General features: G+C 43.9%; 1 protein-coding gene across 2 annotated transcripts in view; it reads right to left on the bottom strand.

Moving 5' to 3' along the window:
- The window catches only part of MTHFD1 (methylenetetrahydrofolate dehydrogenase, cyclohydrolase and formyltetrahydrofolate synthetase 1), a 40,532-nt gene extending 30,366 nt beyond the window's left edge, over positions 1-10,166 (bottom strand). The window contains exons 1-2 of one of the 2 annotated variants that reach the window (XM_083862719.1): positions 9,996-10,166; positions 2,038-2,122 (exon numbers count right to left, since the gene is read on the bottom strand). In XM_083862719.1, coding sequence (XP_083718845.1) covers positions 2,038-2,122; positions 9,996-10,036 — 126 coding nt within the window. In that variant the 5' untranslated portion in view covers positions 10,037-10,166. Of the gene's footprint in view, positions 1-2,037; positions 2,123-7,209; positions 7,226-9,995 lie in introns of those variants that run through there. The other variant, XM_083862720.1, reaches the window with a different exon arrangement.
- Between the last annotated feature and the right edge of the window lie 6,895 nt (positions 10,167-17,061).

The following is a 17,061-nucleotide window of genomic DNA, read 5'->3' as shown; positions in this document are numbered from 1 at the left end:
TCCTTAGCTAATTAACAAGACCAGCAGGTGCTGATAACATTCAATTATCTGATTAAGGCTTTCAGAAACATCGGGTCTCTTTGATAACCAGGAATCTTAATCTTATGTACACGTGTGCTTTGATGGAGACATTTCTTCCACTGCTGTTTTGAACCTTGAGAATCTCCCTGCCAAACAAAAAAAAAAAACGAAACAAAGCAAGGACAAAGTGATGTACAAAAAGAAAGCAGCAAGTGGAACAAATGCCTGCAGTTTTTAGCAGTACTGGGTGCTTACAGTACAACTGCATTTCAGGAGACCACTTGCATCATCCAGTATGTTTTGTTAAAGGTAATACTCCTTCTAACCTTAAGAAAATAGGGGTCAAATAAGGAAATGCTGATAAGCAAGCTCTTGAAATCCTGTTCCATGGTCCTTGGGAGCCATCCCTGGTTCTCACATAGACTACAAGTTGCAGGGATGACTGACCTGATCACCCAGAACATGTTGGTTCTTCCTCCCTAGGTACAGATAAAGGGGCTCTCTCCCCTGTAAAGTCTGCTGGGTTTAGGAAAAGGTTTGCTTCATACAGGGCAGAGAACCAGGAAATGTCAGCAAACATGTTTTGTGAATAAGAGAATTACTGACTACAGGACAAAAAAAAAAAAAAAAAAGATTAACTGACTTATTCTTTCAGCTCAGAGGACACCAGATGCCTCTCAAGAACAGAGCACATAATGTATGGTGTGCTACAAATAAGAAACTACTCATTGTCCTAACTTCACTGAAAAACAGACAGCTGCAAAGATCAGTATTAGGAGATGAACTCCAAGCTCAGGCTATTTGGCAGCTCATAAAGTGTCAGATAGCCAAAGAGCAAACAGGTTGTAAAGAACTCTGAGAAAATCCAGGACTGAATATAGGCCCACCATGAACACAATCCAATAATGCCAAAAGACAGCAATTTTTGAAGACAGTTTGTGAGGTCAACAGTTCAGCAACTTTCATCAAAGCACTACTAAATTTTTAGACCCTCCTTCCTTCTAAACATCTGCAGACAATTTTTCTGTGGAGACAATCTACTTAAAGCTAATGGAAAGGAAAACCAGAAAAAAAAAAACAAAAACCAAAAGACAAGCACAAATTTGTTACTGGCATTGAAGAGTAACATGCCCTTTGTGTGCTGTGGTGGTATTAGCACTGGAATCCACAGACAGGCACCAAAGGCTCTGCAGGAACCCAAAATACTGAATAAAGACAAAAGCCACTTCTCTAAGCAGCCACTTACATTCCCTCAATCCTTTGTGGACACACAGTTCCCTCCTGTAGCATGACACTTGCTACTGTTAGTCACCCTCTGACCTAAGCACAAAGAGTGTCCATTTTTTATAGCTGCAAAAGAAAAAAATTATGCCAAATCCTGCCACACAGCTCAAACCCCTGTACTTGACATGTGCTTTTTACCTCTGCAAGCCTTTCTGTGTAGACTCTAACACTTGCTCCCTTCTGAGAGATATCCAATTCTGCAAAAGGATGTTGTTCCATCCATTGTCATCAAAGTCATATTGGCCAAAGGTAGTTTTAGTTTTGCTGGGGTTCCCTCCCCCCATCTGCCCCTCTATTCTCTCCATGTTATGTCAAAATAGTAGACCAAATCACTTAATAAACATCCCAATTGAAGGATTTCTGGTACAAAACATCTCTGAAAGCTGCCAAACTTCAGGGCTCACTCAAGTGCAGAGATCTGGAACGGAGTCTACAAACACTGCTTGCTCTTAATAGGAAAACAGCTTGATTTCACCATTTCACAAACACAACACTCCAACAGAGAACAGGGTCTGAAGAAAGAAATAAAACAACTGAAAAACTCCAAAAGAATTTTAGGCCCTGATACTTGGCAAAAAGACATAACAGGACTGTGTCACCATCCCACAGAGAACACTGTTCCTAGTAAAATGCTACCGACGACAAAACAGCTTTGATGAAGCTCATCAGCTGTGCCCTTACCACTGCAAGGCAACTTGTATTTCCTGTAGTTGTCATTAAAGGAAACAATACCTGTAAAATGGCAAGTCCTGGTCTGAAGCCTGGGAACTTCTCAGTCATCTCAAGAACTTGCTGCTTTAGTCTGTCTCTCACTTGTCTGAAGAGAGGAAAAAATGAAAACAAATACAAGGCAGAAGTTAATCAGGGGCTGAATTGTGATACAGAGATGGAGTTGTTCTGATAGAGTCAGGAGTTGTAAAGGTGACAGATGGGCAGACTGGCAAACATGCTTATGCCTCGGGTACACAGCTCCCTGCAATCTCCAAATTACACTGATGTCCATAAATCACTAAGACATTGGAACCAGGTTCATTCAAATTTATTTAAATTATTTTATGTTTTTTTAAGTCCACATTGTGCTTCTTCACACTCTCACAGGATACAAGGGTAAAAAAAAGGTTCAAAATTTGGCACGGCAACTCCTGGGATTTCAAACTCCTTTCTCAAAAGGAAATCCTCTTTCCATCTATGCTGTACTAAAATTACCTGAATCCCAGAGGTACCAGTCATCACTCGAGTCAGTACAATGGTAAAACTCTGGGAAATAATGAAACAAGCAGGAGGCATCCAAAGATAAAGCAGGCAGGAGAATGGCAGGTGGACAGAGGTGAGGAAAAGTTGCCAAACCCTGGTACACAGCTCAGTTCAACTCTTCAGTAAAGGCAACTTTAAGGACACAATTGTAAAAGACACAACTTTGAAACAGAACACTGATTAGTTGTTCTAGTTCAGATGCAAACTCACACCCAGTTTACCATGGAATGTTTAAATAATGAGTATGCAGCACTTAAATTAGCCACAGGCAGCTCAAAAGCCACTGTTACCACCCATCCCAGCCTTGCTCTTCTCTCTAGTTTCTCAATCACTCTCTGGTCCCATACACATAATCCTTCACCAGGGAAGGTGCCAGGCCCAACTGCTCCATCTCCTCACCAGAGGCAGTCAGGATTCTGAAAGAACTGACCAGTTCTGTCCATCTCACTGGCTCATGGTACTGGAAGGAGACTGTGGCACTGCATTGCAGACGTAAGAGACACTCAGAAGAAAAAGCCAGGTAAGTAAAACCTCAGAAGACATGAGAGGCTTCACAGGTCTGCCCTCCATGTGATCTCCATCCTGTGTCCCATGCCCATTCTCAGAGATGAGAAGGTACCACCAACACTCAGCAAATCTACCCTGCACAAAACACCCTTTTGTTTAAAGCACAGCCCTCCTTGTGCTCATCTACCCTCAGATCAGTATCACCAGGTCTGCTACTTCCCAAATGGGACCAGACTTCCCAGACTGGAGCAGGTGCTGTTGGTGCCAGTTCATTAAAAATGTGAACAGCAAGGGCACAGGGGCAGGGTATGTAGCTGATGCCAGCTGGGAGGCTGTGATTCCTGCAGAGAGGGAAACTGCAGGAAAACAGCCAGCGAGGCAACTCTACCCTGTAACTAAGAACTCCAAATTAGAACCACCAGAGGCAGGAAGACAGGGAAACGGGAGCAGCACACAGCTCTCTCCACCCAGCAGCACTGATCCCAGAGGACAGCTGCAGCTGGCCCAGCTAGAAGCAGCCCTAAGGCTGTTTTAAGTCTCATCTCAGAGGGAGTCACAGCTTCCAGCTACATCCCAAATCATCTCTCCTGCTGCATCCTGAACCACATAGTCAGAGCTCTGCTGCACCTGAGGAGTGGGTTCAGAGTATTTATATTTATAGGTGTTTGCATCTGGCCAAGTGGTTCAAAGTCTCTTAACAAGCTTCAGTGGAAACAATTATTTTCAGCCTTACTCAACAAACAGTAATTCTCAGCCTTCCTTCAGCTGTCACCTCTGTAGAAGACTTGACATCAAGACCAGATGATGAGTTCAGAAAACAGTCTCATAGCAAACCTTATCCCAGCAATTTTAGGTGACCAAAGTGACAAAAAAATCATCTGCTGGGTAGCAAAATTCCCAGCTACCTCTCCTTACACTCCAGCTGTAAGCCTCAAGGGGGACACTTGAGCTGGTTCATGAGCAGCCTCTTAACAACTGCACAGCAACCTCAAGGAGCATCAGAGACCCCCTGCATGTGGCCTGTGAGTGTGGGCAACTCTCCAAGGGAACTATTTCTGAGGTCTCTGGTGTTCCAGTGAGGAAAGGGCAGCACTGGCCTGGGGCCAGCAAATGAAAAGAAATGGAACAAACATGAAATATTAGAAAGGGTCCCAGGTTTATTACTCATTACTTTAAGTCCAGTCTTCTGAGCTCAAGAGAAATGAGCCCACCCAATTTCTTCTGTCCTCTGTAAAGCAGGGCTGTGGTGTGCTATTCACACCTTTCATTGCTTTCATTTTCTGTAATCAGGCACTAGGTCACTTCCCCCACTTCGGTTCCAGAAGAAAGGTAACACACACAAACATACAAACATGGTGCTGTCAGTTTCTTTAGGAGCCGTGAATCAAGAATTTACTTGTTAGACAGCCACCTAGCGTTGGGTACCACTGCTCTCCAGTGGTCACTAAAACCACAGGGGAAAAGCTTAGAGAGAAAATTCAAGAAAAAAAAAAGAATAATTTTTTTTAAGTCCATAGACTTGAAAAAGCCATAAAAATAATCTCTGCAAACCAGCAGAGCTCTTTATTTATACAGTCTGCAAAATTCTATTGTGGACCTCAGGCCTTCCCAAAGATAAAAGTTCATATTGATAAATCAACACCACTTTCTACTAGCTGTATGAAAATTCTTTTAAGTCTTCAAACAAAACATTTGCGATTCTATGTAGCTGATCCCCAAAAGCCTTCTCTCTGACTCTAAGCCTCCTCCTGTGTCCATGTGCCCTTCCACAAACAAACTCATGCAGCAAACAAAAGTCCAGGGTCCACATAGGTTAAGGACAGCACAGGGTTCTAAGCATACAATGCAACAGCCAGCTCCAAAGATTAAAGAACTTGTTAGCATTTCTTTTAGTAGACTGCAACAGTGAGCTGAATTTAAATTTATTAAGTGAATTTCCAAGAAATTCAAACAAAGGACAAACCACACTCCTTTAGCTCTGCTGGAAATGGAGAGAACATGACTCCCATGTCAGCAGAACCCCACACCATCCTGTGGGATTGTGGACACAGTGCTCAGCTGGTGAGGACACACAGCACCACACTGCAGGTGACACCAGGCTGTGTTTCTGTCCCTTCTGTGAGTAACAGGGTCTATGCAAATAAACAGGGTCTATGCAAATAGTGCCAAACATAGGACCTGGCAAACACCTCCAGAGACAGTGATGCTCCAGAAGATGCCTGTCCCCAAAGGGGAGGGTTTGGCTTTACTGCCTGGATCACAGATTCCCCAAGGGTTTCATAAACATGCAGCAGAAATGTTCTTGCTGCAGCCCTGCAGAAACAGCTGCATGAGGCTGATGGTCCTCCCAGGTCCTGCACAATCCTAGTCAGAGCTTTTGTCCCTGCAGCCATTCCTCCTTACAGCCTGCGGCACTGCCACTGCTCACCTCCCTTTGCTCCCATGATCAGCACCACAATGTGGAAAAACAAGATTTCCCATCTCCAAACCACCAAGGCACCACATCCTAGCCCAGGCCAACTGCATTATCTTCAAATGCCGTGAGGGGGCTGCAAAGAGGAATGTCACAGCACATCCCACTTGCACCCAAAGAAGGCACAGAGGAATCTCTCCTGAGGGAAGTCACAGGTTGGCTCAATGAGAGGCACTGGGATAGGAAATACTTTGGGAAAGACCATCAGAACACTGCTGGCAATCCAACAGATGGCTCCATTGCAGGAAGACATCACTTAGAGCTGGAATGAGTTCACATGTGTCCCACTCTCTTGTCTCATGTACCACCACTGCATGCTCCTGGCACACTGTCATTTCCTTCTAGGAAAAATGCCTGCTATTTTCTACCATTTCCACACTCACAAGGTTTTTTAACCACCTTTTTTGTTGTGTCAGCACAGATACATGCATGAGCTCTCTTCAGACCAGATAAATACATGAGGACATTTCTGCTTTTTGAGATGCTTTTCCATCACGTCCAGAATTTCAGTCTAAGGTGAGTCTGAGAGACAGGCAGCAATTGAGGCACTTTGCAACTGTGGATGACTGACAACAGAACAACAGAGTTTAACACAAATCTGTGTCTTTAAAACTTAGAAGAGTTTGCCCCAAACATGAATTATGACACCAGGTGTTCCCATGCTGTAATATCTACGACACTAATGAGGCCAGCTTCCCAAAATGGATACTGTCTATAATACCCTACTATCAGGTGATTTAATCAGAGGAAAACACAAGAACAATGGGTTGCTCAATCCACCTTTGTGTGGCTGCAAGCACTCCAGACAATATTCTAGGCCCTATCTACAAAGGTTTGGCTTCTGGAGGAATGATATTGAGATTTTACTCATTCCACAAAGGGGATATGGCAGTACCCACAGGTTCTTTGCCTTCCCTATAAGCTGGTGCTGATGTGCACAGATCTGTGGCCCTGTTGTCCACCAGCCAATGTTTTCTCCTCTCTTATCAACTCTTTAGAGCAAAGTCCCATTTTTTTTAAACTGTGTCTGCACAGCACTAAACGCAAGGGGTTCTTGCTCATATTTGGGTCCACCCAATAGCACTGGCAGTTCACTTTAACTCAGCTCATCCACAGCATGGGACCCTTCAGTGCAAGCCTGAAAAATTAGGGGTAGGATCTGGTAAAAGAGAGCTCAGAGATCAGGGAGTTTTTTCCACTTCAGACTAGATTTACCTGAAGTTACAATAGGAACTCCAAAACCAAACCATTTAAGGCCCAGAGTGAAAAGGCTGAGGAGTTATTTATTGCACTGTCACCTCCAGTTTTAAGTTCAGACTGATCACCACTTTATTGAGCACTCTAAACCCAAAGCACTACCTGGCCCTGTAGTGGGCTGTGAGGGGTGAAAGTCTTCCCTGCCACCACAACTCATCAGCCACTCTTCCAGAGCAGAAATGTTGGCCCACTCTTGGCCCTACCAACCAATTCAGGCCAAGCCAGAGGCTTACAAACCTGGGCTCTTTCAGAAGATAAAGCCTGTACACACAGCTCACTGCAGTGGACATGAACTGCAAAGAAGAGCCACTGCCATGTTTTGCTCTGATTATCTCTCTAGACACAGAAGCAGAGATTGTTTTTCCTTCAGGGAATACCAGCAATAAAAGGTGGAGAATACTGTATTTTATTACCTTCAACCCACCATATCCTGCATACTTAAAGCACTGCTTCTCTTCCTCCCATTAGCATTTGTTTACTGTATTGTTACACAATAACTCATTTTTTGTAACTCATTTGCCAATGAGGCAAATTTAACTTGTAGCAAAATCTAAGGCAGAATTACTGAACAGCCACTCAGAGAAGTAGAGGACAACCACCCCGAGCTAACCAGCCAACTCGGATAGATGCAGAACCCATGCAATATTTAATGTATTTCACAGACTGTGCAGGCTTCTTCTTTGTACTGACAAGCAGATTTAGATGCATTCTGTTGATGTATTAACATCAACACCAAAATCCTATAGAGAAAATAATGATGTTTTCCTTCCTATGCCCAGCCTAATCACATTTTCCATCCTCAAAGGTAATACTCAAAAGCCACTGAAAATATAGATTTTCCTTTGTACCTCTTCTGAGCCTTCAAAAGGTGTGAACTAGCTTTATCACCTTATAGTGTTTTCCTTATTTATAGAGGCAAGGAAACGCCCTCAAAGTATTTATTCTCTTTACATGTTTCACAAGAATAAGAATGCCAGTATCTACCAGATTTCTGTTTAAATAGCTGGTGTGACTGTGAATTAGGTATTTTTTCATTTATTTTGAGGAAGGGGTGCTCAGTGGCTGGAAGAAAAAGTTCATAATACTTATGAGCTTTGATTTAAAACACACACAGAAACCCAGTATTACATAGCTGGAACACCACTTGCTTGATTCAACTCATTTGTCAATATTTGACTGACTTACAAATAAACATTTTTCTTGATTAAAGGGTAAAGTAAAAAAATCCACTCCCTACAAGACAGTAACTGAAAAGGTTTTGTAGTTGATGTAAAGTCAGGGACCTTCCCTTTCTACAACAGGCAGTTCAGTTGAAAATTCCTAGAAAAACCACATGCCTATCACTTCTGCTGCTGCCAGACTCTTGGCCTGGAGGTGAACTCTGGCCAGCGAGAATCCTTCAGACCAGCACTTCTCTAGGGGTCTGGAAGAAAGGGACAGCTGCCTCCAGGGTGGACAGCCCAACTCCTCATGGCTCCTTCAAGTACTCCAGTAGAAAAAGGCAGAACTACATAAGGCCCATGGGGAACAGGTGATGCTTTTGCCATATTGAACATAAATACAGCACAAATAATAAAGGAACTGAAGGACAGCTGAACAACTGCAATTATTTTTCCATTTTATGGTACCTTCAGGTCCAGATTTGATGATTCTGGAAGACAGGCTTCAGTCAAACACCTTAAGAGATGTGCTGGAAGTTAATCAAACTTTTCTCCTTTTTTTTCCTATCAAAAGCTCATGCCTCTTCCTTCCCAGGTATTTGCACATCATTAATGTCCTCTGAGAACTGCTAGTTTATAGCTGCTACTATAGTACAGAAAATAAGCAGAAATAAAAAAAAAAATCACCCCTATATCTTTAAAATTAAGTAATGCAACATGCCATGCCAAAGAAACGGGAAGTTTTAATGTGAATTATCACTGTACCCAAACTAGCATCTTTCCAGGACCTATTGCACTTCAGGGTGACTTTCTGTGACAGGAAAGAAACCTACAACAGGCAAATCATGAAGTGCCAATAGCAGCAAGCACAGGCATTGCAGAGTGTGCTGGCCTCGACATTGCTAAAGGATCAGGTGGAATGAAGCATGTCAAACTGAGAGGCTGCAATACACAGGTGGTACTGGCTCCAAATTACCAAGTAAAAAACTTGCAAGCAGCTTTTCCTCATGGTTATTCAGACTCAAGGCACATTAGGCCTACTTTTCAGCACTGCTCCGCTGTTGGTTAGATGTAGCTGTGTCAGACACAGCAATACCTAAGAGGAGGATTAACTGCTTTACTGAGATCATACCTTCTCAAATGTAACCCTTCTGTCTGAATTCCCTGATTATACGGACAGGAGATACCCAACGAACCTATCTAACCAAACCTTGTTTCCACAGCATATAACAGAACTGTTACACTGGATTTTCACCAGGATGAGGGAAATTTATTTGCCTTTCTTACTAAATGTGCATGCTGAGTGGCAGCAGGAAAAACAAGCAAACTAAAAGGCACAACACACCCTCACCTATACCCAGGCCTTGCCAGCTAAGTAAATGCTGAAAAGTATGAGAACACTTTTTCTTTCAAGGCCTCCCAAATAATTTATAAACCTTTGGCAGGACACCTGTTAACTTCCAACTAGGTATTATCCAGCACGTGGATTAACTTACTTTGCTTTAAAGAGGAACAGTGAACGCTTGTAAGTATGAAAACAGAGCCCATACCTAAAGCACATGTTCCCAACTCCTAAAGCATCCCAGCTCACACACACAGGAGCTGCAGGTCAGCCAGTGGCTTCACACCTGCCTGGGCTCTCACCCCATGGATGCTGAGTGACCATCAGCTGCTTTTTGGGGCTGCCAAAGAGACCCCACCGCTGGTTTCTGGGGAGCACTGACAGCACTCTGCATTCTCCTGAAGACCTTTAATAGTACACTTCGTCTAATAACTCCCAGTTTACAGCCAGGAAGAAGCGAGTTTTGGCTGCAACGCAGTGAAAAAGGGTGTCCCTAAAGGGTGTTTCCAAACCTGCTTCGTCCACAGAGTAAAAACCCCTCACAGCCCCATCCCGCTGCCAGCACATCCAGAGACCACTGGGACACCCCTCAGCTCCCCGGGCACACCGCTCCCTTCCTCAACGGGAAAAACCCCGCAGCTCCCAGACTTTCCCGCCCGAGGGCACCCGGCCGGGCGCTGCGGGCCCCGCTACGTACCCGGAGACAACCTTGCCGCTGAGGATCTCTGCGGGGGCCATGGCGGGGCAGAGGGGCGAGCGGCGGGCCTGCAGAGCTGAGCGCGGCGGGGCTGCGGGCGGTCTGTGGGGAGTCTCGGGCGGTCTGTGGGGACTCTCTGCCCCGCGGCCGCTCCACTCCCGCCCCACGTGGCCCTGAACTTTCGGCGGCCCCGCCGCGCAAGCGCTGCCCCCGCCCCGCCCCAAGGCTCCCTCGGTGAGCTCCGGGTCCCGCCCGCAGCTCGGCCACAGAGCGGGGGAACGGGGCTGAGGCGAAACGGCCGCCAGAGCCGCCTCCAAAACGCCTCCAAAACGCCTCCGGAACGCCCCCAAGGCAGCGCTCCCGGCCGTGCCCGGCCCTGCTTCCCGGGGCTGGCGGGAGGGAAAGGGCAGCCCCTGAGGGAGCTGAGGGTCAGGGGTGATGGTGCTGCGCTGTGCGTCAGAAATTTCTCTTTAGGAGTGGCTTGCAAAAAAGAGGAAACTATGCAGATTAAGGCTTTTATAGGTTAAATAGGAAAAACTACAGGAATAAATACAAAAAGCTAGAAGAAACTTCTTTCCCCCCTTCATTATGTATTCCCTGTATTTCCTGGAGTGTGTTTCCCACATCGGTGTGAGAATAATCTGTGTGTCTCCTCCTGTGGTTCTCCTAACAGGTTATGCCAAGAGGAGAAGTAAAGAGTATAATCATAGATTCGCGGAGTGGTTTGGGGTTGGAAGGGACTTAAAAGATCATTTAGTTTCATCCCCTGGCCTTGGGCAGGGGCATCTTTTCCACCAGACCAGGTTCGTGTCCAGCCTGGCCTTGGACACTCAAAGGGATGGGGCAGCCACAGCTGCTCGGGGCACCCTGTGCCATGGCCTCACCACCTTCCCAGTAAAGAATTTCTTTCCAATATCTAAATCTGGGCACCCTGTGCCACGGCCTCACCACCGTCACAGTAAAGGATTTCTTCCCAATATCTAAATCTGGGCAACCTGTGCCATGGCCTCACCACCCTCATAGTAAAGAATTTCTTCCCAATATCTAAATCTACCAACGATTCAGTTTGAAGCCATCCCCCCGTGTCTTATTGCTACGTGCCCTTGTAAAGCATCCATCCTTCTTATTTGCATAAAAATAAGTAATTTTAGTTTTCAGGATTTCAGCACATTTGTCCAACATAAAGTCACCAAATCAGTGGCTGACCAGAAGGAGCACGATGAAAAGGAGGGTGGGATTGTGGCCTAAATTCACAGGAGTTCTCAAGAGTGAGAAACAGGTTCCCAACAGTGGCCTCCAAGGGATGTATTTGCACTAAGTAATCCCATTAGAACTGGTGAAGGTGGTAGTTTCCCATCAGATCCATGCAGCTGTCCACATTTTCTGTTATTTATTCTATTTATTCTATAAAAGCATAGCCAGTGCTTTTCCTTACTCTGCAGACCAGTGCACATGTTTTAGGACCTTTCTTAGGGTGTTGGCTGTCAGTGGTTTTCTGACACAAATGGCAAATGAGTGATTAGCATCCAGCCAGAGCTGGGGATGGAAAAAACAGTTAAATATCACTGAGACAGACTTGCCCCAGGCAAGATAATGCTGTGACCCAGAGAACTGTTAAGGAACTCATCAGTGTTCCCAGCTATGTCTAGCACATGGTTAGAGAACAGGTCCATGACTCAAGAAACTGGTGATAAAGAGTTCTGGGGCAGAGAACTGGCAGATGGGGATTGGTGCTGGGCTGACCCCACAGCGTTAAATTGCTGTTGGGGAATAGTAGCACATTCTTGTGCCCCCCAATAAATCAGTGCTCTTACGGTTTTGGGACTTAGCAACATCTGCCACATGTTGGCAGTACAGCAAGGAAATGGGTTAATCTCACTGCAAATCATCAAGCTGTGGAGGATCAGGAAAGAATGCTAGAACAGCAGTGTTCCTGTTGAGAATTTGAGGCTTAAAAGGTTTGTGTGAAGTTGCTTGCACATTGATTTTTGCTTTACATAGAATGCATAGGTTTGGAAAAATAAAGTATCTGTTCCAAAGAATTTACTGAGAAGGCTTTCAATCCTACTACTCCACGATGTAATCAGCTCACAAAGGGATTTGAGGAGCTCTCAGATTTTGAGGAGAAATCTTGCAGCTTCCACCTAGGGCACAGGACTGTGAGGACAGAAATATACAGGCCTTTTGTTTCAGGTCAGAGGCTTTAAGTTTGCTTCTTTGGCATTCTAGGAGGGGAATATAAACCATGCATAGTTCAAAACTCATCTGAGGATAAGTTACCTTTGTGCTTCCTTTCATACACTAAAAAGTGACATCTTTTCTGCTTTTTTCTGCCTTTTTTTTTTTTTTTTTTTTTTTTTTTTGTTGTTGTTGTTGTTGTTGTTGTTGTTGTTGAGGGTAGAGATCACCTTTAATCACCTTGAGTGATTAAAGTTCCTTAAGTTAAACTACCTTAACAACATGCAATTGTAGGATAAAAGGTCAGAAATTTCTCTTTAGGAGTGGCTTGGAAAAGAGAGGAAACATTGTAGATTAAGGCTTTTATAGGTTAAATAAGAAAAACTATAGGAATAGATATAAAAAGCTAGAAGAAACTTCTTTTTCTCCCTTCATTATGTATTCCCGGTATTTCCTGGAATGCAGCTACAGGCCGTTGCAGTATTATACAGTCAAAACTAAGATTACATAATTGGTCAAGAGGAGGGATTTTTCCAGGCTGTTTAAAATTCTGTGCCTTAGTTGTTTCTTCTGTTGCCTTTATCTGAAGCCTGAATGAACTCTTGGACAGGGAAGTGACCCAGTGTTAAGAAAAGAAACCCACATAAGATGAACTCCTTCAGCTAAGGACTGGATAAGCTCACGAAAACAACTTTTGCCAAAAATAGACCTAAGACTCAGGATTGCAGTGTAAAAATATCAAGCAGGAAAATAAAGAAAAAAAGAAAGGCCTTTTGTTTAAAATATTCAGGTGACCTTACTTGCAGAGTGAGCAGGAGACGCTGTTGCCATCAGGAGCTGGAGATTCCTACCCAGAGCTGCTAACCTGCATGATTTACTTGTGTGTGTGAGCAATAAACCTCCCTTCCTGCTTTTCTTAGTGCCTCAGCTTTTGAATAATACATATGTCATGGTGACAGATAAAACTTTGAATATTACCCAGATTTATTGCTGGAAAGGAACTAAGAATACTTCCAAACAACTTCTTCTATTACTTCTTTAGTTTTGATCCAGATTCTAATTTTCGGGAAGGGACAGACTCATGAATTTTAAATATACTTATGCCAGAAAATCAGACTAACCTTCTTTTGTCAGAGCAGGAAGTCCTTTTGTATTTCTAACTTGTCTGATGTGGCAGTCAAGCTGGGATTTTTCCTCAGAAGTTTTGCACATCATGTCTCTTAGTAAGAACATGTTCTTTAACATTTATCTTAATTTTCATCCTGAGATCAAAATGCTGGAAATGGAGAGGGAAAGGAACAGAAAAGGGATTATGTGATGAGAAATGGCTGAACAGATCTTTCTGCCCAGCTCAGAGCCATATCCAGCCCTGAAATGCAGTAAAAAAGTTAAAGTTCCTATTCATGCATAGGAACTCTCAGAGAAACACCGTGCAAAGGAGACAAACATTGTGAAAATGTTTACAAAGTTGACAGTAAAAATCAATGTTTTATGCATTCAGTATCAATACAGGCTTACTACTTAATGGTTGTTAGGATAAAGAGAGATAAAAACAGTTACTTTGAGATAGGCTGAAGCCTCAGTGTGAGAGAGTTCTCTCTGCTCTGGGTGTTGCACCAGCATCGTTGTTCTCCCTCCCTCATCTCCCTGCCAGAATCCCTGGGTTTGATTTGGCAGCTGCCACAGTGTGACTGTTTACCTTTGCATCCACCCCCTCTTACCCAACATGTCAAAAGTTATGAGGCTTGCTCTTTAAAAAAAACCCTGAAGGCTGCAAAATACATGCCAGAAAGACTTTCAATGTTACTGATGAGCTAACAGCTGTGCCTCTGATGACACAGGGCCCCAGAACCTGTGATTTGTTGTAGGAAACTGATCCCAAACCATCGAAGTGAGGAAGAACTTTAATCTTTGCTTTACCAATTAGGTGGACTGGCTAGGATAGAACATTGTCTCTAGCAAAGGGGAGGAACAGACAAGTTAGATTAGGTTTATAAATCTTGGTCAGAAAAGGGATTTTGAGAAAACCTGTTTTCAGGAGCACACCAGAAAACCAGTATTAGACTTTGATACTTCAAATGTTTATGGGGAGCTTTTTGTGCTTCAAGATGCCCAACTGAACAATGAGTGACATTACCCAGGAATGTACCTTTATCTACCACGATGAGGGACACAGCTTTGTCACCGGGTAACAGTGACACATTTAAACACAGGTTATTGGTCCACTCTCCCTTTGATCAAAGGATGACTGAACTTTGACGTCAGGCTTGAGATTGATCTCAATGTCCACTCTTTGCAACAGCCCTTTTAGCTAAGCTGTGTTAATGAAATAGTAGATGGCTTGAGCTGTGATTTGTTCCATCATAAAGTGTTTCCCAAGTGCGGTTGTCTCCTAATCTGTTTAGCCATATCATGTGTTCCATCACTGAAATAAGAAGGTGGTGGCACAGCCAGCTGTTGGACAGTCACTACAGAATTTGCTCTCCTAGGTTAGGATAGTGTTTCCTCTCTGGCTTCCTCATGGTTCCTGGTCTGATGGCTGAACCAGCAGAACAAATATTTGGAGTGCTCTTTGTCTATTTCAATGCAAAGGTGGACAAATTAACCAAATCACTTCCAAGCACAGATTTAACTCCAACAAACACTTTTTTTTTGTAAAACCTGTGAAGGGTACTTTCATCATAGGTATTTCTGGCAGGGGATTAGAGCTGGTTGTGCCCCACAAAGTTGCAGTAACAAACAGAATTCCTCTCAAATGCTTTCCTGACCCCTGTCTCCAGCTTGCTGATCACTTGTCTACCATGCAGGGGTTTTGTATTGACCATCGTTTATCTGTCACTCTAAAGACAGCAATAGCAGTTCATATTATCTCTGAATTTCCACTTGTGTTACTATGCCAATGACACAAACTTGTACATAGTTGAGTGAGTTTTCCATTGGCTGTTTTTCTTGTTGTTCCAGCTAGTTTCCTTCAGCTACATCACACAGAAATCCAACAGTTCCCATTGACCTTGTAGGGATCCTGTGTAAGGTCTTGGTAACAGTTTGAAGACTTTTGTGTCACACTTGATTCCTCTAAGAACAGTGCCAGAGTGCTTGATAAATGTGGGCCTAGGTTGTCCCAACTGTTTGATGTTAAGAGAGAATTCAGATCAAAGAGACCATTTTCTAAGTAGTTCCCTCTCTCACATAGTAACCATTCCTAATACTTCTACAGCATGTTGGGGCGCTCCGTGCAGTAAACAAAAGCCTAATTCACTGCCTCAACCTGCCTGTGAGTTGTGTATTACCACATTTTTCAGATAAGGTAGCTGAGAAAGAAGGGAATATTGATTGCCTAAAGCAGAATACGAACGGAAGCGACGGAGCTGTGATTAACTACCTTGACATTTCCACCTCCTCCTAATCCTCTTTGGCTAAAAATTTTTAGTTAACAGTGTATGGCTGCAGACACTGCTATGTATCTCCCTTCTTTTGCCTAAGAGCTGAGTGATTCGTCTGGTAGTTACACCAAGAACTGCTCCATTAATAAATGAGGCAGAGCCTGATGAGGCACGTTGTTCATAGAGACATGGCTAATGTTTGCCCTGAAGCTGTGGAGTGTGTCCCTTCCTTCAGCTGCATCAGGGAAGAAAAGCAGTGGTTCCAGTGATTTAATCTCACAAGTCTGCAGAGCTCTAGTGCCTGTCCTGCACATCTCTGGGAAAAAGATTTCTCAAAAGAACAGCAAGACTTGCTCATTGAGCTCTCTCTGAGCTTCCTGATTCATAAACCAGCTGGAGATCTCATTAGAAAGTCTGTGCCATGAAATGGTCCATCCTTTGCTCCTGTCTCCAAGCTCTTTAAATAATCCAGCAAGGCAGTGGTAATGTTTTGTCCTATAGCTGGCAAGAAGCACTAAGGACCTTTCTGGTCCTCTCTGTTGTTTTGAAGCTTTGGATTTTGACTTCTGTAGCCTGAGCTGGTGCAGATACTTGTATATGTAGTAATTCTGCTCTGGAGCCCCAATGTTTTGCAGATAAAAACAGGATGAGCCTGTGCTCCAAACTGTTCCTGAGACAGTGGCTGGTGCTGCCTGGGCCACAGGAAGATTCAGAGCCTGTAGACTTGCCGTGGAACAGAAATATGGTGAGCTCAGCAGGGAGGAGTCTGCTTGGCCTGTGATTCCTCTTTATGGCCTAGAAGCCAGGAGAAGAAAATGAATAATCTTTCCAAGAGGAGCTGTGCCAAGCTGGGATGTTGCTGGTGTTCCTTGTGCCTGCCAGAGCAGTGTAGGACTGGCAGTCAGATTCTGGAGGAGTCCCCATACAAATCGTACAGGATCAGCAAGGACAGTATTGTAGCAATGAGTCTACAAGACAAACAGATCGTGCCCTGAGACCTCTCCTGCAGTTTAACATCGACACTGGTGCATGCAGACATTGACCCTGTGGACATTCTTGGTGAATTGAGCATTGCCTATCAATAAAGCCTTTCTGAGTCAGCTTTACGGAGCAGAATGAGCAGTTAATTAGAACATGAAAAGGACAACATAACCTCCTGTCAGTTGCTCCTTGCAACACTTCATACTTTTTCAACACTGTATTTTAAGAAGTGCAGAATGTTATTTTTTCTTTTTTGGGATTTGTTACAGCAAGGTTGCTGTCATGAAGGAAAGAGGCTAAAATTCAAGTCAGCCTGATTACTTTTTAATCTAGAGTTTACTGAAGACTATATACATCCACATTAAGTGCCCAGTGAGAGCTAATGTTTCTGATGGAGGGAACAAGGATTTTCCTGAAGATACAGGCAGCAAACACTGCTGATGACAAGTGCTGAAGTCAAAACATTATGTCCCATGCCCCAGAATTGAGCAGATCTCAAATACTTCTTCGTGGCAGGTTAAGAG

Source organism: Zosterops lateralis (genome assembly GCF_965231275.1).
Source record: "Zosterops lateralis genome assembly, chromosome: 6".
In the NCBI taxonomy this organism is placed as follows: domain Eukaryota; kingdom Metazoa; phylum Chordata; class Aves; order Passeriformes; family Zosteropidae; genus Zosterops; species Zosterops lateralis.
The sequence above is the reverse complement of the archived record's forward strand: the minus strand, read 5'-3'. Positions and strand labels throughout refer to the sequence as shown.